At 39.8% G+C, this 26,385-nt stretch overlaps 1 protein-coding gene across 5 annotated transcripts; it reads left to right on the top strand.

The window, feature by feature from the left end:
- The first annotated feature begins 16 nt into the window (after positions 1-16).
- On the top strand, positions 17-19,366 carry CENPQ (centromere protein Q). Of its 5 annotated transcripts, none has more exons than XM_054721957.1 (10): positions 17-92; positions 360-447; positions 3,936-4,080; positions 4,858-4,912; positions 5,931-6,051; positions 6,551-6,619; positions 9,437-9,566; positions 16,916-17,035; positions 17,172-17,249; positions 18,498-19,366. In XM_054721957.1, the coding sequence occupies exons 3-10, from the start codon at positions 3,979-3,981 to the stop codon at positions 18,627-18,629; spliced, it is 807 nt and encodes a 268-aa protein (XP_054577932.1). In that variant the 5' UTR covers positions 17-92; positions 360-447; positions 3,936-3,978; the 3' UTR covers positions 18,630-19,366. The 5 variants fall into 5 exon arrangements, with proteins under 5 accessions (XP_054577932.1, XP_027983732.1, XP_054577933.1 ...); XM_028127931.2 differs by having other exon boundaries at positions 360-549; XM_054721958.1 differs by having other exon boundaries at positions 17-197.
- Positions 19,367-26,385: the final 7,019 nt, after the last annotated feature.

Below are 26,385 nucleotides of genomic sequence, written 5' to 3'. Positions count from 1 at the left end.
CTACCAGTCCACTTCCGGGTTTCCCCGGTTTGATTGTTTGGGCGCGAATGGCGGCGGGCCCTGCTCGCTGAATGGTTCGAGAGCAGCGGTCGGTGAGTAGTGAAAGCCGTACCTTGCCCGTCGGTGCGGCGGGAGAGTGAGTTTTGTGACCGACCCGTTCGTGGCAAACTCCGCGGTTTGCATTTGAGAAGCGTGAGGTGACTTTTCCAAAGGGGAGGGGGGGAATGCAAGCAGGTCTGCCCTGCCGGGCCACGGATGGAATTATTTGATTCGCGGGGAGGGAGCGGAGCCACGCTGGTTCGCCCCTCCTTTCCCCGACTCATCCTCACCCTCGTCCTCCTTCCTTAATCTCCCCGCAGCCCGTGGCGGGACCCAGTGCAGCCTCCGAGATTTGTGTCTGGCCTTGAGGCGACTGCGGTCGGCGGCCGCTGGCGTCATTGTCCAGAGGTAAACATTGTGTTTGTGTTTTGCCACACGTCGTGCTCACGTCTTCGGCCCTCACCGAGGTCTAGATTGAGATCCCTGATTTCCACGAGTTTCAGCAAGCGAGTAAGAAAACAAGGCAACCTCGGGTGCCTCCCTGTGACCTACACCGTAAAGCATACATTCTTACTGCAAAATAAAGTCTGCCCCAGCCACCGTTCCAGTTACTAGTATTCCTGTCCAGTCCTCCCATGCACGTTCAAGTGAAGCGAACGCACCAGTCTCCATCAGGCTGTCCTGTCATCAGGTGTTCGCTCTTTTCTCTCGAATACGTCATTCTCCTTCTGGCTCAGTATTTCAAACTGTAACTCAAATATTAATTTTTTATCTGAATACTGTATATTCTCTCACACACCATCTTGAGATAGTCATTCACTCATTTGTCCTATAACATTTGTCACACTGTATATAACTGTAAATAATAATTGCTTTTTTGTATCTGTCTGTACCCACTACCACTAAGCTGTGGTTTTCTGTGGATCTAAAATTCCTATTCCTTTTTTTTTTTTGGAGCTATATCCCAGATATTGTTCGGGGCTTAATCACAAGGAACAACAACAGCCTGTAATTGTTGGAATCGAGAGTCTAGGACTAGGCAGTTGATGTATTCTGTACAAAATTTTAGCTTTACACAAGCCTTTGGTGTTGGTACTTTTACTAACCCATTTTACCAGTGGGAAAGTGAGCAAATTTATTTGGCCGAGGCTCTGCAGTTAGTTAAATGGCAGAGCCAGGATTTGGAACCTGGGCAATGTATTCTCACTCCTGGCTCACTCTTGGCAGTGGTTCCCAACCGGGGGCGATTTCACTGCAGGGGCATTTGATGATGTCTGGAGATAATTTTGGCTGTCACAACTGGGGAAGGTGCTACTTACATCTTGTGAGTGGAAACCAGGGATGCTGCTAAACATCCTACGGTGCACCGGATAGCACCCACAACAGAGAATTATCCCGTTCCCACTGTGAATATGGTGTAGGGCCAAGGTTGAGAAACTTTTTACATTATGGTTTATTGCTTCAAGTAGGTTTCAGTGAAAATGGTGCTTTCTCAAACTGATAAAGGACCAACATTTGTTTTTTAGTTTTTTTTTTTTTTTTTTTTTTAATATATTTTATTGATTTTTTTACAGAGAGGAAGGGAGAGGGATAGACAGTTAGAAACATCGATGAGAGAGAAACATCGATCAGCTGCCTCCTGCACGCCCCCTACCGGGGATGTGCCCGCAACCAAGGTACATGCCCTTGACCGGAATCGAACCCGGGACCTTGCAGTCTGCAGGCCGACGCTCTATCCATTCAGCCAAACCGGTTTTGGCTGTTTTTTAGTTTTTAATCAGTCACATCTGACACTTGTAAAATGCAATTAAAAATGAATTGCTAGTCAAATCCATAGAATATTAAACACCAAGAAGGAATCCTAATGTCTACTATAGACCAAGCATGTCAAACTCAAAGGTTAACACGGGCCAGATAAACAAGGTTTAAGTTTATGTGAGCCGCAAAAAACAAAAGCTTCAATTTTCATAGAAACATAGGTTTATTTCGATAGAGACATACTGAATACAAAAGGCTGAAATAAATAACTGTTAACATAAAATAATAGAACATTTTAATAAAAATTAATCCTTTTTCTTAAACATTATTTTACCAGACACTGAATAACTGCACAAATTAATAAGGGTAACGCAAATAAACCTATTTTTCTTGTTCTCCGAAAGCAAAATATTTCCTGTTGCACACACCAAACAAGTCAGTCCAAGACTAATGACGTGGCAATCGGCTGCTAACATATTCACTGCTAGTATTAATGGAGAAATGGTGTGCCTGCACATAAGGCATGTAAGGGAAATGAATGCAACACGATTATAGTAATCAGTCATTAGCGAATGTAGTAGTTCGTTATTAATAATCCTATATAATAAAAAGCTAATATGCAAATCGACCAAACAGCAGAACTACCAGTCACTATGAGGTGCACTGACCACCATGGGGCAGACACTCAACACAGGAGCTGCCCCCTGATGGTCAGTGCACTCCCACAGCGGGAGCACCGCTCAGCCAGAAGCCGGGCTCACAGCTGGCGGGCACAGCAGTAGTCGGACATCCCCCGAGGGCTCCTGGACTGCAAGAGGGCACAGGCCGGGCTGAGGGTCACTCTCCAGTGCACAAATTTCATGCACCGGGTCTCTAGTTACGTATAACAGGATATTGTAAAAATTAAGTTACGAAATGTTTATTAAAATGTTTCTTACATACCATTATATTGGCTGGACCACAAAAATATTTGCTGTGGGCTGCACGCAGGCCGCAAGTTTGACATACTTGCTACAGACTCTGCATGGTGTCATGTATCAATGTAGGTTCATAAATTGTAGCAAATGTACCACTCTAGTGTGGGATGTTGATGGTGGGGAAGGGTAGTGGTGGGAGGGGGTATACCAGTATATTGGAACTCTGTACTTTCTGCTCAATTTTGCTGTAAACCTAAAAATGCTCTAAAAAACAGTCTATTTTTTAGGGGGAAAAATTACTAGAAAAATGAAGTCTAGTAAAAAGAAAAAAAACAAAGCCAATTATTTCTGATCAGATTCAATATAGACAAAATTGTCAAATTGTTTGAAAAGTTTCTAAATCAATACTCTCAATTTCTATACTTAAAAGGACTATAAGAATTTATGTATGGATGTATATGTGTTTATATATTTCCATGTATACTGTACCTAATTTCTGGCTATCTACTCCTTATAACCTAATGCAAGAATAAATATCCTATTCCTCTGTTCCTTTTATCAGAAATGAGTTTGGTTATTAAAAACTTATCAGATGGAGAAAGGGGGTTATTCTAAATTTTGTCTTTGATGTTCTTACTCCACTCTTGTGCCTGTTTTTTAATTTGTGGGAGGGACAGAGGAATCAGTATATACTTCTGTGCTCTTGTTAAAATGCACATAACCCAGACAGTTACATAGCTTAATTCCTTATGAGTGAATTTACCACATTAATCTGCACAAGTTAGATTCATGGTGTAATTCTAAAAATTACCTTCTTCCATTTTGGCATAAGTTGAATGATAAAAAAGACCTGAGTGATACCTGTGAGATAGTAGATGTGAAAGTTATCTGTGACCAGAGTAAGACAATTCAGCAGTTTATATTCCCATATACTTGGATTTAAATATGGAGATAATGTTATTGTATGAAGGAGTATAAAGTTATAGATGCAAAAGCATTTTAAAATGATTTTGCAAAGCCATGCAAATGGAAGAAATTTCTAGGAATGAAATTAAATTGGATATTCTAACTCTAATAAGAACAAATGTTATTTGTTTTTAAATATGTTTAAATGTTTAAAATATTTAAAAGGCCAATTTGGAATATATATAGATATAGGTAGTTTTTGAACAAAATGTTATGCAAGTCTTAGGCATTTTTCTGTCCTTTTCATTTTTACAGATTTTTGTTGGAGCACTGTTAGAATTATCCTATTTAGATCAAGATGTCTAGCAAAGCAAATGCTTCCAAGAAAAGATCTCGACAGTTAAAAAGAAATCCAAAAAGAAAAATTGATGATAAGGAAGTGGAGTTATCAGAGAAAGAGGTAATGAAAATAATCTAGTTTATCATCCAAAACTCATTAGAAATGTCATCTTTTCTCTGTAAAGGAGTATATGAAGACTAAAGGCCACTTTTACTGCAAATTATAGTAATTCATATTATGTGAGAGTTGTTACATCACGATTTGTAAAAGATCTCAGACAAAAATTGTTTACTTCAATTCTGAAGATATTAATCAGAATTCTTTGGGGAGGAGTGGGTCATAGGACATTGCTGAAGTATTTAAATGGGAAACTAGGAATAAAGGATACAAATTCTATGTCATTCATATGTTAAAAGACAAGAGAATATGACAGTTGGTGGAGGAGATTTTTATTAAGATAGAGAAAAATTAGATCGGTGGGAATTAGCTTTTTCCTACCATGACTTTACCATCTCTTCTAAAAGAATAAATTACTAAATAATCACCCTTTTTCCTCCGTTTTACCCTATATTAGAGAGTGCCTCTATTTGTTTTGCAGATTAAGTATGTAACACTATTTCACTGGCAAAATGAGAAATGATTTATTTCAAACATTGTTTGAGATCCTAGGACATTCTATTATACATTATCACATTGTCTAGGAGTTGCTTTAGTTGTATTTTTTGCCTGAGACAAGTACATACCCTTTTTCTGAAAAAGTGGCAATATACTTTTTTCTACCTAGCCAAAACTTATATAAATACTCTTCCAAGTAAATGACAAATCTGTTTCCAAAGCAAAAATTTTTAATCTGATGTTTAATTCTTTCTGTGTATGTGTACCTGTTTTTCCCTCTAGGTTAAAAACACAGTGAAAAAAAATAAAAAACATCCAAAGCATCTGTCTTCTGAAGGTATTTCCTTTCTATATCTTGTTGAACTGGCCTTTCTCAAGCTATGTTTATTCATGAAAAAATTGTCAGTATCTTGTTTCTGAATTCTGCAAAAGCATAGGATAGTAAACTGCAGCATTCTCATTTTTGCAAGAGTAAGTAGCACTGGTTAGTCAGTTATTTTGGTCAACTGAAATTTTATTTATTATCGCTAACAAAATACTGTGTAGGGTTCTAAAATTGATAGGAAGTAGAGAAAAAGTGTCCCACAGTCTGAATTATACCGATGTGTTATACATAGAAGCACCTAGTGATTTCTCAAGACAAATATGCTTCTGTTCTGCCGCCACTGCACAGGGTAGTTTGGAACCACTACCTGATTTTATTTGGAGTAAATTAGTTTAATTAAATATCACCTTTTCCTTGAAGAATTGCCTGCCTTTCCTCACCCAAGACCAGGTTATGTCGTCTGGTTTTATACTTCCAGAGCGCACAGTACTTCTGCTTTTATAATGCTTGGCATTCTTTTAATTATTTAATCTCTTTTTTCTCCAAAGTAAACCTTCATGTGAGCCAATAGTATATCTCCTTTGTTTATCCCTTCTCAGTAGAATAGTTAACCATCTGCTAAACACTGTCTGTGGTTTGGTTAATCTCTTTTGTTCCAGTTGCCACCCAACATTTAGTAGAAAAAGTGCCCAAGTCTTACAAACTCTTTAATTAAGATCATTTCTGAGAACCATACTTTTATGTTGAATCCTAATAATTGTAGCTTGGTTCTTCATTTAAAATTATCTTGGTTTTGTATCTGCAGTGTCGGTTAATATTATCTTAGTTAACATAAAAATAGGTAGCATGTTCATATTTAACACCTGGCATGTGAGGGCTGTGCAATAAAGAGGAAATTAAACAGATTATATAGCTTTATAATATTTGGATCTCTTAATTCCATTAGCTATTTTAGATAAATTTATACTTTAATCACTTTTTAAGTTAAATTATACAAACTTCTAGACTGAGCATTCTCTTCTTTCACCAGGACAAACAGAGCAAACTAGTCTAAGACAAGTAAAGATAGCATCCAGCAGGAGAAAAACCTGGCAGCCTCTTTCGGAGAGTAGCAGAAAGCATTTGCAAACTCTGATGGAAACAGTCATCATGTGAGTAGGAAATTTTTTCACTTAACTTTATTTCTACCTACGTCTTCTATAGATAGTATTCTTTTAAATGTTATTTTCTGTTTTATGGTGATAGGATGTTTTTCTGTTTCAGAAGATATTTTTATTGGCATTAGCCTAAGCAGAAAAGTTTTGATTAATTTCAGAAACTTAGAATTCCATCAGGGAAATAAAAATGAAGTCTATGTGGCCTGATCCGTACAATATGGACATTTTAGGAAGAAGTTGAGTTCAAATTGACACTCTATGGAAGTTACCACGCTAGAGGGGATACAAAGAAAATAAGGATTCTGCCCCCAAGGAGCTAAAATCCATCAGAAGAGTCAGGCATATAAATTAAACACAACAACATAATATAATAAAAACCACTTTGATTATTCCTCCACTTAAAATGTATGCAAAAGAAAAAGTGATTGGTTCTGCCTGGCTAGGAAAGAGGCAAACTAATATTTACTCAATCCTTTTTCTTTTTATTTTCTAGAGCAATTTTGAGTAACAAAGGTAGAGAAAATGAACAAATTCAATATCATCTCAACTGCCTGAAGAAAAGGTAATATAGAATGCAATATGAAACAATTAAAATATATTTAGGAAAAGTTTAATCTGTCTCTATGTTGCAGAACAGACATTTGTGGAATAGAAAAGTTTTTCATTTGGGATTTTTGTTGTTGTTTTAAAAAGAGGAACAATTTGGGAATATATATTCCATCCTAAATTGCTGCTATATGCAAGTCTGCGTTCTTTAAGAGAATTTATTAGGAAGAATCTGGAGGTGACAAAATGCCTCCTCCTATAATTCACTTTTCTGTATTGGGATTTGAACAATATTTTGTCAACTTTAACTCCCTTCAACTGCATTTTGAACAATATGAAGTTAACAGGTCACCACTCTTATTTATTCTATCACTGTGTTTTCGTGTAATTTTCCAGAATATTACTGCTCTTCCTGTTTAGGCGAGTCACAAATGGAGGTTTCTTTTCATGTATTCTTAAAAAGTCACACCACTATGAGTGATTTTCACTGATTATTTTTTTCTGGTATTTGCACAACGTTGTCTTTTCATAGAAGAATGTTCTGCATCTTAGTTACTTGTGTACCCAGAAATGTTTATAACCCAGTACTTTATTCTTCGGAAGACTGATCACAAATTCTGCTTACTTTAAGTGTCAAGTAGCAAAATAAAAAGATTGGGATGGGGTAAATGAGTTGGTGGAGAGAAGTTGAAGAGATTAAAGAAAGGCTTCTATAAGCAGGCCTGAAAATAGCTTATAGGAGTAACAGCCTAATATTGAAGGAGTGCCCCAAGAAAACTACTAAATTAGATAATATATAATAAAGGTGTAGCTTATTCATGGTCTTTTTAATATGGGACAAATAACCATGATTAGTTTATAAATGAGAATATGACAGTACATAATAGCTGTTCTTCACCATGGTAATCAGAAAAGATTAAATTCTGTTCAACACATAGACTGTCTCTTCATTATGTAGCAGCCATGGAGATGTATATTTTAAAGACTGCCTGTTTTGGTGTTTGTTCTTGCAGCTCACTTTCTTTAATCCCCAAAATAATGATACTCAAGACACTTTCCCTTTTACTAATGTAGCTATGTTTACAGCCTTAGCAAATTTATTTTAACTGGATTTCTGAATACATTTTCCTATAGCAGCATTTCTCAAAGTATATTTGGAACACTTATTCTTAAAGATACTCTGTGAATAAAAGTGATATATTGTGAATAATATTTTGGTTCATTAGCATATTAAAAGTCCTGCAGTTAGTAAATGTATTTTATTTTGCTTAACCTAGCATCTTCCAAATTAGTATTTATCACAGGGACTCTTTATTTCATATATTAATCTCATCTCGGCTCTACATTTGGCTGTATTCTTTTAAACAGATTACCCTCACTAGGTTAGAATTGTAGACATAGACAGCTTCCTAGTTATCTGTTCAGCCTTGTGAAGAAAGAGGAGAAAGAAAACACTTATCCTCTTAGCTCCAGTCACAAAATTCTAGGAGATAGATTGTAATTGGCCCAGCTTGGATGATAACCCTGTCTTTGGGCTGATTTTGTGGCAAGACTGTTATGATTGATATAGACTGTATCATACACATACCCAGATGATCAGACAAATAGGGTTGCTAGTCAGATAAAGTGGTTATACCCTATAGTTTCTAGAGGAACATGCTTTGGGAAAGTTGTCGTATAGAAACAATGGTGATTAAGTATTATTGCTAAGTAGGGTGTATTCATGTTATATTTTTAGTTTAAAAATCTGACCACTATTTTGGACATTAGAATAGTAGATGACCCTTCCACAGAATTGACTTAATTAACTTTTAAAAGAAACTGATTTTAAATGGAAACTTTATTTTCGTTAAGAAGTCAAAAACTTAGCCTCTTGGGAAGATTATACAGAGAAGATTTATGTTTAAACATGATGCCCTAATGATGGTTTTCTGGAAAACTGAAGTTTATCCCAAAAGTTTGATGAAAATTATGATTGGTCGGGGTTTTACTGCCTACTTTTTTCTTTACAAAAATTAATATTTTGAATAAGACCCCAGGAAGATAAGTCTTAGGTTCCACTGTTGTTCAGATTGAGTAGTAGAACCTTTTAGCACCCCTAAGTGCTCCTATTAGGTAAAAGCAACCAAATTCAGATTTTCCTACTATGGAAACAAGAATCAAATATTGGAAAGCTGTATTGCTCTCTGCTAGAAGTGAGGGTAGTAATGTCAGTTTTTATTGGTGCTCTAATCAACCCAGTTTGAAGGAGGACTTTTTAACTTTAATATTCAATACTATTCTGTTGATAGTACTTTAAAACAAAGCACTTTAATCTCAGTGTTTTATTTGTCTTAAAGTCTGTGGGACTTAGTTTTCTTTAAAGTCATTTTATTAATCACATTTTCTAAAACAACTGAGATTTAGAATCCAGGCTCATTGTTAAGATTTATAGAGCAGTGCTCCATCTCTTACTCAATAATTCACAATAAATAATACACTTATTTGCTGGAATAGTCTAGAAAACACATTTTAAAAAAAACAAGGAAATTTTTATTTTAAAATGCATATAAGTAATTGTTAAATGTATAAAGAGAAAATTTTCCTTTTATGAAGAAGCTTAAGTGCCCCCATGATTTGAAGTAAATCTTTAAAAAGTAAAATGTTAAATGATGATTTGTCAGGGCTTTTTTGGGGAGACTTACTGCTAAGATGAGTCACTTTTAATAAAGATGAAGCCTTTGGGAGCAAGACGGCAAATAAAAAAGATAACAGTATTTCAAAACAAAACAAAAGTAATATTAATGGTACTCAAAAAATAAACCAATAATTGTGTTTTAATTCTATTCCTAAGATTGCTACAAATGTTTGAAACCCTAAAAGTCCCTCCCCCAAAACTGAAAGATTTAACTAACATGTCAAGTCTACTGAAAATGGAAAGGGCCCGTCACAGAGCCAATGAAGAAGGCCTGGCGTCATTGCAGGTATGAGATTGAACAGGGAATCCCTACCTAGGGGGACGGGGAAGAGACAAAACGTTTTATAAATTATGATGATAAATAATAAATAAATACTAGATCTTGGACCAGGTTTGTTCATTAAATTCTTTTTTTTTTTTTAATGCTAACCAAAAACTTCACCTAAACTTGGGGCCTCTAAAGTTAAGTATTTCTAATAAATTAGTGATTAAGTAACTGTCTTGTGTTTGTTTGTTTGTTTTTTTGTTTTTGTTATTTTTTTAAAATATATTTTTATTGATTTTTTTACAGAGAGGAAGGGAGAGGGAATAGAGAGCTGGAAACATTGATGAGAGAGAAACATGGACCAGCTGCCTCCTGCACACCCCCCACCGGGGATGTGCCCGCAATCAACGTATATGCCCTTGACCGGAATCGAACCTGGGACCTTTCAGTCCGCAGGCCGACGCTCTATCCACTGAGCCAAACCGGCTTCGGCTGTTTTTTTGTTTTTTTTACCAGACTTTATAACTGAACTATCTTAGTGATTTTTTAAAATATTTTTATTTATTTCAGAGAGGAGAGTTAGAGAGATAGAAACATCAATGATGAGAGAGAATCATTGATCTCTGCCTCCTGCACAATCCTCACTGGGGATCAAGTCCACAGCCCCTCAAGTGCCCTGACCTGGAATCAAACTGTGACCTCCTGCTTCATAAATGGACACTCAACCACTAAGTCACACTGGCCAGGCTATTTTAGTATTTTTTATTATCAAATTATAGGAACTCATCACTAAATGCCGTAGAATTTGAAAACATTAGTTTTTCCATCCTGTACTTCATTGTCAGGAACACAGTCATCATCATCATTGCTATTATAGCTAACATATAATGAGGGCTTTCTTTGTTCTAGGCACTTTTCTAAGCACTTATAGTTATATCCCTTAATCCTCACAAGGACTTAGAGAGGTCTATGCTATATTATCCTCATGCTACACATGTGAAAAAGACATACTGACATTTCTGGCTGAACCTTAGACAAACTGCTTAAAGCTGTAGTGCAGAGCTAGCCAGTCCAATGTCAGAGCATGATTCTTAATCATTATGCTGTAGAAGCTACTGAGAAATAACATTAGTTGTTATCATTAACTTCAGCCTTGTACTTAGTGGATACTTGAACAATTAAGAAAAGCACCTTATTGGGAGATCACTTCATAAATTACATAACTGTTTAATCACTATGCTGTACACATGAAACCAATATAAATAATATTGCATGTCAACTGTAATTTAAAAATATTTTAAAGAGTGCAGGCAAATCAAATAGATCTATATATAGAGAGAAAGAAGCAACCTTAAGGGGCTTATTGAATAATTCTAAAAAAGTAGAGCAGATTGGACCATATATCCCTTAGTCATTTTGATGTTGTTTGTAGATGCGGTGTTTAGATCTTTGTTAGTAATTCAGTAAGTACAAGGTGGTAGTAGTTTATGCAAGCAATGCCAAGGATTTCTAATATTTCAAAATTCACAAATAATTTATTCTAGTTTATCCATATAATTTAGATAATGTTGGAAGGATTCGTTTCTGAGCAACAAATCTACATATATTGTAAATTAATAGGGTGGTATTTTTTAGTGATTACCTGGCTTTCTTCATAGGGTGAGATTACGTTTAATTTTCTCCCAGTGTTACTACTTTTCAAGGATTATTTTCAGTACTGGCACTAGTTCTAACTAGTTGGATGACATTATTATGGGTTATTGTTTTTATTTTCAGATTCATTGAGGTATAATTGACAAATTCTAAGATTTAAAGTGTGCATCATGGTGATTTTATATACGTATGCATTTGTGTGAAAGGATTCCCATCTAGTCAATTACCACATCCATTTCTCACATATATCCTTTAGGGAGAGGTATAGATAATATTTAAATTCTACTCTTTTAGCAAATTTCAATTATACAATACTAGAGGCCTGGTGCACGAATTCACGCGTGGGTTAGATCCCTCAGCCTGGCCAGCAATCGGGGCCGATCAGGGCCATCTCGCCCAGTCCTGACTGGGGCCGATGGGGGCTGGCCGGTGGGGAGGGATAGTGGGAGGTTGGCCGGCTGGGGAGGGACTGCGGGAGGCTTCCGGGGCATGTCCAGCCCTCTCGCCCAGTCCCAATTGGCCGAACCCCAGCAGCAAGCTAACCTACCATTCGGAGCATCTGCCCCTTGGTGGTCAGTGCATGTCATAATGACTGGTCAAGTGGTCGACCGAACAGTTGGACACTTAGCATGTTATGCTTTTATTATATAGGATTATTGAAAGGAACTGTGGGCCATGAGGCTGCATTGAGCACAGGGGTGGGACTTGGCCCATCCTCTGCGCCCAGCCCCTCCCGCTGCAGCCCCTGGTCCCCTGTCTGCCAGCAGCCCTGCTCCCACCGCCACTGCTCCCACGCACTGACCATGCTGGCCCCACTCACACCCACTGACGGCGCGGAGCGAATGGGGCCGGTGCCAGCAGTGGGTGCGACCAGCGGTTGCTGCCCCGATTGCCCTTCAAGAGCAGGGGGAGGTGGAGAAGCCCTAAGGGGCGATTGGGGCTGGTGCTTGCAGCGGGTGCAAGTGGCGGCTTCAGTGCTGGCAGCAGGTGCAAGCAGGGCTGGCACCAGCAGCAGGTGCAAGTGCCAGGCAGGACCACTGCGCATGGGAGCAAAGAATTTTCAATAACCACCAGAGGCTCACCCCAATGACAGCAACTGGTGTCCCACCTTGGTCTGGCGCCCCCGCTCACCTGCTCCACCATCCCGACCTCGGCCAATGCCTGCCATGTTCCTCGCTCTGCCACATGCTGCTGACACCAGCCATGTTCTGTATGTGCCCCCTAGTGGTCAGCCCATGTCATAGCAGCTAGTTGTTCAGTTCTGACGTTCAGTCTATTTGCATATTAGCCTTTTATTACATAGGATAGTGTTATCAGTTATAATCACTATGTTTTACATTAGATTATTAGGCCTCATTATCTTGTAACTAAAACTTTGTACCCTTTTAACATCCCTTCCCTATTTCTCCCACTCCCCAGCCCCTGACAATCACTTTCCTACTCTGTTTCTATGACTTCGACTTTTTTGAGGTTATTTTAAATGGCTTTAAAGTGTAATAATAGTAAATGTTACTTTAATATTTAATATTTCCATAAATCACTTGAAAGTGATTAGAGATAGTAAATGACAGTGTGATTTTTGTAGTACTGGGAGGCATTTCTGTGTTACAGCTAAAATGTGTGGATATTCCATACCCAGCAGTTCTCCAGTTCTTGCTGGTTGTCCTACATTTTAATTCAGTGCTGACACTTATCTGGCGTAAGCACAGACCCCACAGGGTCAGTCCCACAAGACTGCCCCCCCATGCCCACTTTAGATCCCGGATTCCAGTTTCAAGCCCAAGCCTCCTGTACTTCTGAGCAACCAAGTATAAATTGGGGGTTCCTGTCACCCCCTCATCAGGTTCGATAATTTGCTAGAAGGGCTCATAGAACTTAGGAAAGCAATAGTACTATTACCAATCCTCTAATAAAATTGTAATATGCAAATTAACCATCACTCCGCTACATAAGCCACGCCCACCAGCCAATCAGGGTGAGTATGCAAATTAACCCCATCCAAGATGGCTACAGCCCCAGAGAGCAAGGTTTCCCAGGTAACAGAGGAAGCCAAGCTTTCCATAGCCGTTGCAGGCCTAAGCCTCCACTCAAGCTACAAAGTTTCAATTATAGAAGGTAAACAAATTCAAACAAATGGTGGCAGAATGGAGCTTGAGAGAGCAGGCCAGGGTTGCCGGCGGCAACAGGGGAAGCAAAGCTTTCCGCACACCCTGGCCAGGCTCAACCGCTTAAGGCTACAAAGTTTCAATTATAGAAGGAAAATAAATTCCAGATACCAAGGCCTCCACTTGGGTTGCCAAGGGGTGTGGCTGGCCTGCAAACCACCACAGGCCCCTCACTCAGGCTGCCCCACGCCCCAAGGGAACCCCCACCTGATTCGGGACACCCTTCAGGGCAAACCAGCTGGCCCCCACCCGTGCACCAGGCCTCTATCCTATCTAATAAAAGAGTAATATACAGATTGATCATCACTGCAACACACAATATAGCTGTCCCCATGTGGACACATGATGGCCACTACAAGATGGCCAGCAGGAGAGGGCAGTTGGGAGGCACCCGGCCTGCAAGGGAGGGCAGTTGGGAGGGACCAGACCTGCAAGGGAGGGCAGTTGTGAGGGACCAGACCTGCAAGGGAGGACAGTTGGAGGTGATCAACCCTGCAGGAGAGGGCAGTTAGGGGTGACCAGGCCGGCAGAGGAGGCAAGTTGGGGGCAAACAGGCTGGCAGGGGAGTAGTTAAGCATCAACCAGGCTGGCAGTGGAGTGGTTAGGGGGTGATCAGGCTAGCAGGCAGAAGCGGTTAGGGGCAATCAGGAAGGCAGTCAGGCAAGCAGTTGGGAGCCAGCAGTCCTGGATTGTGAGAGGGCAGTTGGACATCCCTCCAGGAGTCCCAGATTGGAGAGGGTACAGGCTGGGCTGAGGGACAGCCCCCCGCTGTGCACTAATTCCGTGCACCGGGCTTCTAGTCTATATGTAAAAGGCTAATATGCTAAGTGTCTGTCGGGGTAATGACATCACGTAGCAACACCCAGCTTCCTCTCCCTAGCAACAACTAGCCTCCTTGCAGTTTCTTCAGCCCAGGAATACGACTTGCTTTATAGCCAGGTGGAAACATTTTACAAGTGTTTTTGGTAGCTGTGCCAGGAACCAGGACAAAAATCAAATATAACTAATCCCACCCTTCCCCACCCCCCATCAATTAGGAGTTACAAGGTTTTTAGAAACTGTGCCAGGAACTGAGGATGAAGACTGAATAAATGTATATTTCTTGTATTACAGCAGTCTGTGGTTTGCTTGATAAGTCAGTTACTCAGCAGAAGCACTGTTGTCATTTTGGGCATAAGAGTTCTTCGTTGGCATGAGAGAGTCTTTGAAGTAGGAGTTTGTAGAATTTGTATTCATTTGTTTTCTTCTATGTGCATTACTTAGAAAGCTTTTTCCTACTGCAGCCTAGAGTTACTGCTGGTGGTGACTTTGGGGTCCCCTCAGCCCAGCCTGCATCCTCTCCAATCCAGGACCCCTCAGGGGATTCCCGTCTGTTGGTTTAGGTCCAATCCCAGGGATTGGGCCTAAACTGGCAGTTGGACATCCCTCTCACAATCCGGGACTGCTAGCTCCTACCTGCTCACCTGCCTGCCTGCCTGGTTGCCCCTAACTGCCCCCCCTGCCGGCCTGATCACCCCTAACCGCCTCTGCCTGCTAGCCTGATTGCCCCTAACTGTCCCCCCACCACCAGCAGCCTGGTCACCCCTCACTGCTCTCCCCCTTCTGGCCTGGTCGCCCCCAACTACCTCCTCTGCTGACCTGGTTGCCCCCAACTGCCCTCTCCTGCCTGCCTGGTCGCCCCAACTGCCCCCCCACCCCCACCCGCTGGCCTGGTCACCCCTTACTGCCCCCCCTGCCGGCCTGGTCGCCCCTCACTGCCCCCCCCCTGCCAGCCTGGTCGTCCCACGCAGCCTGCTGTTCTGTCATAGCATGAGGGCATCTGGACCAATCTGCATATTACCCTTATATTAGTATAGATGAGGTTGAGTGAAACAATGTTATTAGAGGAATGCTATACCAAAAAGTGAAGTTACAGAATTCAGGAAAGAATCCTATATAATAAAAGACTAATATGCAAATTGACCAAATGGTGGAACAACTGGTTGCTATGATGTGCACTGACCACCAGGGGGCAGACGCTCAATGCAGGAGCTGCCCCCTGGTGGTCAGTGCACTTCCACAGGGGGAGTGCCACTCAGCCAGAAGCTGGACTCATGGCTGGAGAGCACAGCAGTGGTGGTGGGAGCCTCTCCCGCCTCCGAGGCAGTGCTAAGGATGTCTGACTGACGGCTTAGGCCCACTTCCCCAAGGGCTCCCAGACTGCGAGAGGGCACAGCCTGGGCTGAGAGGAACGCCCCCGAGTGCACGAATTTCATGCACCGGGCCTCTAGTTAGAAATAAAAGAAAAAGCCTTTCGGATTTGCAGACTGAGTTAAAAAGAGTATTAAAGCAAACAAATACAACTGATAATACAATACATAGAAGGTGAAATGAGAAAATGTTAAGAATCAAAAAGAAGGATTATTTTTTAAAGATATCGAGAAAAAAATGGAAAATACAAAAGTTGCAACATGGGTATGGTAGGAATACCCAAAGTAAATAACCAAAGCAATGGAACAATTAATTTTTTAAAATTCATAATGAAAAAATTTAGTCATTATCATTAACTCTCCCATCAGTGCTATTATTCATTTCCCTCTATATTATTTGAATGGTGGGCCCCAAAAAATACATTTAAATCTTAACTCCTGGAATATGACCTTATTTAGAAAGCGAATCTTCCCGTGTGTAATTAAGTTAGGATCTCAAGGTGAGATCATCCTGGATTATCTTGGGTGGGCCCTAAATCCAGTGACAAGTATCCTTCAAGAGATCGAAATGTCCTTACAAGGGATAGACATGAAGGAAAAGGCCTTGTACAAACATGCAGAAGTTGGAGTGATGCAGCTACAAGGAATGCTGGCAGCCTCCGAAGCCGGAAGAGGCAAGAAAGGAATCTTCCCTAGAGCCTTCAGAGGGAGCCTGCCCACGAATCTTTGTAGCGGCATTCATGATTCCCAAAACTTGGAAAAAAACAAGATGTCCTTCAGTAGGTGAATGGGTAAATAAACAGTGGCACATGTAGACAATAGGATATTAAAATCAGCATTAAAAAGAAAGTAGCTATCAAGCCCAAAAAGGCAAGGAGGAAACTTAATGCATATCATTAAGTGAAATAAGCTAATTTGAGAAGGCTGTGTACTATCTGATTGCAACTGTGTGACATCTGGACAAGACAAAACTGGGGACAATAAAAGGATGAGTGATTGCCAGGGTGTGTGGTGAGGGTATAGATGAACAGGCCATCAGCCCTCGGGCTCTGCTGGATTTACACAGGGCTTCCAGAATCTGAAGCTAGCAGCTTCAGTATGTTTTTGAGGAAATATTCTTGTACGTAGGTATATCTTTTTGTTTCAGGAAATTCACTTCTTTATAATGCATTGTTACAGTGATCAATTAGTTCCTAGCAAGTCTGGTTTTTGAAAAAAAAAAAAATATATATATATATATATTTACCAGTTTCTTTTTAACAATGTTGCAATATATAAGGTTTTTAAAAGATATGTGAATATCTTTGGGGTTTATTTAATAAAATATTTAATTTGAAACATTAACTTTCTCTTTCTGACTCAGGAAGAAATAGATAAAATAGTAGAGACCACAGAGGCAGTGACTGGGAATATCCAGAGCCTAAAGAACAAAATTCAAATTCTGACAAGTGAGGTGGAAGAAGAGGAGGAGAAAGTTAAACAGGTAACTGTTTAATAATATATTGCTAGACTTGGTGTAATTTTTAATGCTTACATTTTACCAAGACAACTTTTCCGTGTAATAAGTTCAGAGATATTAGTCTTTTTAAAGAACCTATAGTTTTCTTTTTCTACTTTAGATGTTTCAAATAGATAGCAGTGGGGTACTCTCCCTTCCAGAACTTTCTCAGAAGAGTCTCAAAGCACCCATACTTCAGGTAAGTAACAACTGACTATATTGACTGTATCACCAGTTATTAATTTAATATTTAAAAGCATTATATATCCTGTTTCTTTTTTAAAAAATGGAATTCATGGTATACATGTACACAATTATTTCTTATTTGACACTATAGTTTGAACATCTTTCTTTGTCAGTCTATATAGATGTGTCTCATCCTTGTTAATCCTATATAATATGAGAGGAATATGCTAATTATCCATTACACCATAGCATCACAACTAATCAACAAGTGGTGGAGAGCTACAGGAGGGCAGGGCAGCGAGCTACAGCGGAGAGCTACCAGTGGTGGTGGGCGGGTGGCCAGCTAAGGCAAGCAGCAGCAGCAAGCTACTCACACACGGATTCATGCGAAGGGCTACTACAAATGTATAACAATCTGTAGCTGTATAATATTCCATTGTATGGATATACCAGCATATAAGTTGTGAGTTACTGATGGAAATAAGTAAGTTTTACCAGATAATGCTGAGTATACCCTTGTACATACATTTTTACGCATTTGTGTGGTCATATGACTGTAGAATAGATTTAGGGAAGTAAATTCGAACAGTTGCTTTTGCTTATGCTTCTAACAATGACATATAACTCTTCATAAAATAGTATTATGTCTTATTTGTAGTAGGCTATATACTGCTAACTTGTCTTTCTTCAAGGACTCTAGTAGATATTATAGTGTAAATGGGTATAGTGGTAGAAAGTCTTTATATTTTCTCAAAAGGTATTTTGAAGTTTTCCTATTTACAATTCATCTAGATGTAAGGAGCAAAATGGGCAGAGAAAAAAACAGAATAATATCGATTTGAGAGGAGAACAGAATGAGTTGATGGTTTTTGAAGTTGAATGATGGGAACATGAGATTTATTATACCACTTTCTAAATAACATACATTTTATATTTTTCATAATAAGATTAAAAAACAATTATATGGGTGAAAGTGGTCAAATGGTACAAACTTCCAGTTGTAAAATAAATAAGTAACGAGGATGTAATATACAGTATAGTAATTAGTCAATAATACTGTATTGTATTTTTGAAAGTTGTAAGAGTAAATCTTAAAAGTTCTTATCACACAAAAAACTTGTAACTGTGTGGTGATGGATGTTAACTAGATTCATTGCACAGTATATACAAATATTGAATCATTATGTTATACACCTAAAACTAATATAATGTTTTATGTCAACTATATTTCAATAAACATTTTTAAACATTATACCCACAGGAAGAAATTTTGGCACAAATTCCAAACCAGAATGCTCTTCTGAAGGACTTTGATGTTCTCCATAATTCGTCTCAGACAAAGAACATGCTAACTTTCATCGAAGAAGCCTATAAGAGATTGGATGCCTCTTGAAGAATGTTGTTAGGTTATTCCACATTAATTTATAGTGTTTATAAGTTGTAAAACTGTTAGCCTGCTGATATTTCAGAGGCTAAGGCTTCTTTAGGGTTTATTGTTTCCTAAAAATGGAGCTTAAAATGAGCCTCTGCAGATCTACCATTAGCATCTAGTGTAGTCCTGAAAACTGGTTTTAGCAGTTGCTGCGTACAGGAGCTCACATTTTTGTTCCCGTTATTTACCTGACACAAAAATAAGAACAGACACAGTCCACTGATTTATATGCTAGATAAAGCTCATTTATTGATCAGTGCAGAGGAAATTTGATACTGTGACTTAATATATGTAACCTATTTTAAAGTACCTAGTTCATAAAAACATCTTTGCTGTCATTATTATTCTTTAGCTGATGACTTGCATTTTCTGCCCTGGTCATCTGAAACTTGAGAAATCTCCAAATGCCTTTACTTTTTTACATAACTCTCTAGACTTTGTGGTATAATTAAGATTCACCATGTGTCTTTAACTTTGGAGGTAGCATGAACATTTTATTTCTTTGGTTGGTTTAGTGAATAGATGTTGCATACTTATTTTCCCTTATCATCAAATCATACTTTCATTTCATAAAATTATTAAAATAGAACATAAACACATTTACTCCCTTAAAACAAAAACCAAATAAAAATGAATTTCCTAAACCTTTCCTCGTTGTGATTATAATATGTATATACATGTAAATAAATGATCGGTAAAACATATTAAAAATTATTTTTATTGTCTGGGTTGCTTTTATCTATTTGTAAGTAAAGTAACTGAAATTTAATTATTTTTCTGTCTCACCTAGAATACTTTGCCAGTTAATGTAGAAGGTGCCACAAATCTGTTAATATCCTCCAGGCAGAGACCACCAGGAACAAGCTCAGTGTAATGCTCACTGCCGCGAGGGAGGCCACACGCCACAGGAAACCCTGGGTAGCTCCGTAAAAGGGTCAAAAGCAATATCCTCTTAGGAAGCAATGGTCCAAAAAGCCATTAATGGATTTTAGAGGGAAAGAAAGCCTTCAATAATAGAAACTTGTACTGCAGCATTTAAAGAAAGTATTTATGTGTATTTTGGACTGTCTGCTACATCAGGCAAAGCAAGTAAAAGATTTTACAAAATATCTTAGAAAACTTCACTTGGAGACTTAGAGCTTTAGGGTTTTAAAGTGACTAATAGAGCCCCAACTCACTAATTTTTTTAAAGTCTTGTTTCTCAGAAAATCTGTTAAACAGATTATTGAACATCAACTGGAACTTGTACTTACTGACAGTTCTTCATTCATAAACTGGTCATACTACACTCTTGGAGCTTTGAAAAGTATGTGACCTAATTTTGAGAGATCTACAGTTCTTCTGGCAGGTATCAGGCAATTTAAAACACATAATATTTTCTTTAAAGGATGCATGTTAGTGTACTCTTTATGAATAATTTAAGTTAATTACAAACCCAAATAAAATTCAACTGTACTTGGTACCAATAATTCAAATGGCTGTAGTTCCTAGTAATTTCCACACCCACCTGAGTTCTCACATGCACAGTCCATGCCAACTATGACCCACCCATCTAGCAAGGAGATGGTAAGTGCCAATGCCAGAAACTTTAAATACTAAAAATACGTATTTTGAAGTGGAGGATATATAGTGTAAAGACATAACATATGATAAAGATAGCATTTCAAGTAAAATTCAGAAAGATATTCAATAAATGGTCTTGAGAAAACCGCTAACCACGCCAGAGATGGGGACAGAGAAACAGTGGTTAAAATTCCTACTTTATGCCAAAACTAGAGGCCTGGTGCACGAATTCATGCATGGGTGTGGCCTCTCGGCCTAGCCAGCGATCAGGGCCAGCTGGCCGGGGGGAGGGACAGTAGGAGGTTGGCCAGCCCCAGGAGGTTGGCTGTGGGAGCGCACTGAACACCAGGGGGCAGCTCCTGCGTTGAGCGTCTGCACCCTGGTGGTCACTGTGTCACAGCTACTGGCCGGTTGTCCAGTTGTAACTGCTGCTTAGGCTTTTATATATATAGACAAGAGGTCCGGTGCCCGAAAATTCATGCACTTGGGGGGGGGGGGTTCCTCAACCTGGCCTGCCCCCTCTCACAGTCCAGGAGCCCTCAGGGGATGTCCTCTGTGGGAGGCTGATCAGGGGAAGGCACTGCCCCCATCACCCCCCTGCTACTGCCACTGCCAGCCACCGCAACTGCTGGCCCTTGGCCCTCACTTCTTAGTGCTGGCCCCGCCCCCTGCCCACTGGTGGGTGGGGGGAGATCTGGGGCCAGGCTGGCTGTGGGAGGCGCTGTGGGAAGTTGAGGCACAGCAGGTTGCACCCTGTCCAGCCTCTGCAGAGACGTGGCACCTGGACCCAGCCAGAGCTGCTGCCTCTGTGGCTGCCTCTGTGGAAGGGGCAGCACTGGGACTGGGCTGCGCTGCAGCCTGTCCTGCGCTACCTTTGCAGCAGGGGGCACAGCACCACCTTCTCTCTGCCCCTGCAAGAGGGGCTGCAGCACTGGACCAGTGGCACTGGCCTGGCCCATCCCTCCCGCACGAGCACCAGATCCACCCGTCCCTCCCATGAGGGCTGGACCCACCCACCTCTCCCATGTGGCAACGGCTCTAGGCCCTCACAGCCGCTGTGGCTTTGTCTGGATGGACATCTGGATGGACATCTGGAAGACGTCCACCCTAATAAGCATATTGCCCTTTTATTAGTATAGACTAGCGTTCCCGTTGCAGGAAAAATCCTGCAATAGGGTTTCCTGCTGCACTCTACCCCGCCCCGCCTCCGCTCCTCCCTTGTCCCCCGGCCCACCTTCTCCGCCAGCCCGCCCCGCTCTCCTTCCTTCCCCCCCGGCCCCGCCTCCGCTCCTCCCTTCTCCTCCCCCCGGCTTGCTTGCTTCTCCGCAGCTTTGCTCCCTTCAGCATCTCTTGGCTTCTTTCTATGCTGTCTTGGTATGCAAATTAGCCACCATCTTTGTTGGGGTAATTTGCATACCCGTCCTGATTGGTTGGTGGGCGTGTCTTGGTTGGTGGGCGTGGCTTAGGTGTAGCGAAGGTGCGGTCAATTTGCATATTTGTCTATTATAAGGTAGGATAGATTCCAAATAAAGTTAAACATTAACTTAAAATGTCAGTAACGAACAGATTAAATACCAGTAGGAAAGTGGTCAATTCTCAAAGATCCATAAATGGCCAATGTGTATTTGGAAGATGTTCACTTTGATGCAAAATAAAACATTTTCACCTATCAGACTGAAGAAGGCTAAAAGGGAAAGTTGCTGAACATACGGGAAAGTGGGTCCCCACTGATGCGGCTGAAGGAAGGAAGGTAAACTGGTGTAATCTGTGTGTGTGACCAGGGTTAGGGGGAGGCAGCTTGTACACATATGTTGCAGAACCTTAGGGTACTGCCAGTCATTAAAAATTCTTTATACGAGCCCTTCCGTTTCCCCCAAATCTCAGAGGGGCATATATTTAACAAACAGGTTTTGTTTAAATTTGACCTGCGCTGGAACCTAAAATTAAAGGATTTACTTTCTTCTATTTGGTTGGATTGAATTTCCTGGCATTCTCTATTTACCAAAAATAAATACAGGTGCACCTGTCAAAATTAGTATTTGAATGCAGGTTGGTTTAGTTTCCAAACATAAGACTTCTAAATCCTCTCATGTTTCATTCATTGTCAAGAAATATTCAGCTTTGTGGGAGAGAGGGAGGAAAGAAGGAAAGCAAAAGCAGAGAGGAATTCAAATTTCCCATTTGGACTTTACCATGTTAAAAGTGACTGAGCCCTGTGTGTATTAACTAGCTTTTCTTATTAAAAGTTGCTGCCACTGAAGGTGGTCCTTCACTACTACACCACCATAGAAATGGTTTCTCTTGGCTTAGATGTTTGCTCTCATTAAAGTGACCTCTGCTGTTACCAAGGCTAGGAAATTGCTGTAGCAGCCACATTTAAGACAGATTATAGTTATTAACACGTGAAGCGCCATGTCAGTCACCGCTGACTGACACTATACTTTCCGTTTGGGCCTCAGTCTCCGGCCGCCAGCATATGGGTGAAATCGGATACCGCGGGCTAAAGGGAAAGGAAGACAAAACAGGCTTGGTGCTTAACGTGTTAAAATTGGACAAACAGGAAGAAGAAAGAGGGCTGTTCCCCGAATTCAATAAACGATTCTAGATTGCTTTTTAAAAATGAAAGTATTCATTTTTTAACCAATAGACACAAATGTGCAATTTCACCATTTCATACCCCCAACGAGGTCTTTAAAATTAGTGTAGGTTTTCATATGAGACAACAGCACCGTATGACAATAATAACTGATAAAAACAGCTGACATTTCCTGATGCGTGCTCTGTGCCAGACACTATTCTAAGCCCATCGCATGTGTACATACATTTATGCCAGTGTTTAATCCTAACAACATTATGGGGACTGAACCCCATAACAGTCACCATTATCCCCATCCTGGAGGTGACGAACCTGAGGCAGGGGAAACTAAGTGAGTGTCATAAGATCCTCCGATAGCAAGTAATAGAACTAGGAAGCGAAAAAAAGTTGTAATTTTGACTTAGGAATTTGCTGATACCCTACAAATAGAAGGGGCTACTGAAGTTGACGTGTAAATCATGTTAAAAACAATGTACAAGCCCATCTATTTTTCTATGATAATATGTATTATGGATTTGTTCAGTTGAGTTTATAGAAGAAAATCTCTTTAAATTTATCTTGTATTAGTAACCTCCTTTTCCTCCCACTTTTTCCTTGTAAATCCCAGAGTTAACCTTTCAGTTTAGCATAATGGACATATTTCCAATATAAGTATCTTCAACCAATGTAGTTTTCCTGGAAAAGTAATATGCTTTGCCTTATTGGTTACTTTTCCTAATGGCAAAAAGCAACTGTTTTAATTAGTTCTGTTTTAACTGTTTTATAGAGAGCAAAGAACTTTGAAAAAAGAATAGAAGTTTCCGTTTTGGATGCACCAGGAAACAGGAGGTGGCCTAAATCTGGGAAGACATTTACTGTATAGGTCTCTCTGAGTCCATAAATAACTTGACCCCTAACTTTAAGGTGTTTCTGGTATTGTACTTTATATCTAAAGCAGATTCTGTTCTACCAGTAACAGCTTCTGTTCCTTTTTAAATCAATTTTCCTCAATAATATTTACAGAAGACTAGATTTATAGTATCCTTAGGAACATGCACAGGTATATATAGCCCTCCATAACATCTTTAAAAAACAAAGTTATCAATAATATCAGGATCCATAAACACTTATTTTGACGTCCAGTAATTGTCATCGAATACAAGTTTTTCAGTCACTTTCATCCACCAATTACCCAGTGTATTACTTAAAACCAGCATCTTCAAGTAAAGAATGCCCTAACCTACCCCTTCATTTGAACTTGACTTTATGAGACATACGTGGTAAACAGTATCCTCCCAGGTGATCACATTCAAATCGAAGCAGTCTCCATATACCCTGGGGATATTTGTACTGTTTGTTATCTAAGACTCAGGGACTGTGTTGTGTGCTGAGATTCCCTGCAAATGCTTCTGTGGTCATTACTAATGGTTAGAGGGAAGCAAGTAAACTGTGAACGATTTTTCATTTAAAAGAATTAACATTTCCAAAGATACTCTCAATTTTACAAGCATCCTCTTTAGACATTACCCTCTTTCAGCCTGGGAAGCTCAGAGCAGCAAAGTTATTATTTTTTAGAATAGATAAAAAAATATAAGAAGTCAATATCCACATGATTTTATTGTTTCCCCACTTGCCTATGTCCCGTTTCATTTTTTTCTTTTTTTAATTTTATTTTATTCTTTAAAGTATTACAAATAGTAGTACTATGTGTCTCCTTTTTTTCCCCCATTGACCTTTTACTCTCTTCCATTGAGCCTGATGGATAGATAGGTTTTGTGTCTAGAAAATGTTCAGATCTAAATCAAAATTAGTCCTCAGCGGCTTTTCTACGGTCAGATTAAATATGATTGAAAGGCGGAGGTGGTGGGAAACAGTGGTGCTGCATTCATGGTAAATCTCACCCGACATCAGAAACTCCTCCCTCTCTACAGGTGTGACATTTCCTTCTCCCTCCCTTCTCTGTGCACTGAGGATTAAAGAAGGAGGCCTGAGGAATAAACTCACCATTTGGGGAGAAGGAGCTGCTGCTTGCCCAGTGAAAACCCTGTTACAGGCTAGCCGCTCAACAGCAGGTAAGCATTTATTAATGAAAACCCAGCTTTTAGTTAATACATTTTAATTTAAGTTTCAAATCATTAATTTTAATGCAAGAATAAATGGGGAAATAGAACAAGGAGAGATGAAATTCAACATTGTATAGGAAGAATAAATTTAATTAGATTCGGAGGGAAAGTTGTTTTTTGGGTGTTTTTATTTTTGTTTTTTTACTCTTAAATTTTGATATGGGGAAAATAAGCACTATGAAATATATAAGTTTTTGCAAACAAATAAGACGGGAATCTTCCTGAACACGTAAGACAGGTTTCTTCCTGAACAGATAAGACAGGAATCTTTGTAAACAGAAAAATCTATCGTCTGAAAAAAATAATGACTATTTTATTACAAATGGTGCCTTACTCCATAAACACAGGGACCTTCTGTTTTCTTTATTTGTGAGAATTAAAAGTCTTCCAGGAGAGTACCGTGCTTTTATTGTCTAGTTAATATGAATAAAATACTTTAGGTGCCCCAAAGAAACTTCAGTTTCTAAAAGTTATATGAGCCCTAACCAGTTTGGCTCAGTGGATAGAGCATCAGCCTGCAGACGGAAAGGTCCCAGGTTCGATTCCGGTCTAGTTCATGTACCTTGGTTGCAGGCACATCCCCAGTAGGAGGTGTGCAGGAGGCAGCTGATCAATGTTTCTCTCTCATTGATGTTTCTAGCTCTCTATCCCTCTCCCTTCCTCTCTGTAAAAAAAAAAAAAATCAATAAAAATCTATTTTAACAATAAATAAAGTTATATGGGCATGATAATTTCCTTCACAAAGACTTCATTTAGTGACTCTGTTGATAAGAGTTTGGCTAAGGGATTTACAAACATTTACCTTCCAATTTTGGGCCCCATATTAATTATGGAGACTTTATAATTGAGTGGTGAGAATATGATATCCTAATCTTGCAGCTTTCAGAGTTAATAGTTGCCATTATGACTTTCGGATATAATTCAATAATGTGTAAAAAATATTTTCTGCACTTATGAGAATTTCTGTATGTTCTTGTGACCTTCAAAAGCTATCTTTTTAAGCAGTGAGCATTCAGTAGAAACTATACTTCAAATTCTGAATTTTTACCTTTCCCAAGCTTGCTATGTGTGGTAGGATACTCTCTCCTAATGCTGGGTAGTGGCAGTGAGCCACAGTGATCATGAGGGTAAACAACCAATACTCTACAGTGTACTCTGTTGTCAGTGGTTTTTGGATGCTGTGTTCTGAGCATGTTTAAGGTAGGCTAGGTTAATATGATGGTCAATAGGTTAGGGGTATAAAAAAAAAAGCTATCTTTTTAGTTCTGGCCAGTGTTGCTCAGTGGTTTGAGTACCAGCCCACACACAGAAGGGTTTGGGTTTCAATTCCTGGTCAAGGGCATGTACCTGGGTTGCAGGTTTGATCCCTGGCCCCCAGTTAGGGTGAGTATGGGAGGCAACTGGTTGAGGTCTCTCACATTGATCTTTATCCTTCTCTTTCTCTCCCCCCCACCCC

Source organism: Eptesicus fuscus, chromosome 10, assembly GCF_027574615.1.
Source record: "Eptesicus fuscus isolate TK198812 chromosome 10, DD_ASM_mEF_20220401, whole genome shotgun sequence".
Lineage (NCBI taxonomy): Eukaryota > Metazoa > Chordata > Mammalia > Chiroptera > Vespertilionidae > Eptesicus > Eptesicus fuscus.
This window is presented reverse-complemented; position numbering and strand designations above follow the sequence as displayed.

Coding starts and splice junctions, on each gene's coding strand:
- CENPQ (XM_054721957.1), top strand. CDS start 3,979: ATGTCTAGCAAAGCAAATGCTTCCAAGAAAAGATCTCGACAGTTAAAA. Junction 4,913..5,930: donor AAAGCATCTGTCTTCTGAAG/GTATTTCCTTTC, acceptor TTCTTTCACCAG/GACAAACAGAGCAAACTAGT. Junction 6,620..9,436: donor CTCAACTGCCTGAAGAAAAG/GTAATATAGAAT, acceptor TCTATTCCTAAG/ATTGCTACAAATGTTTGAAA.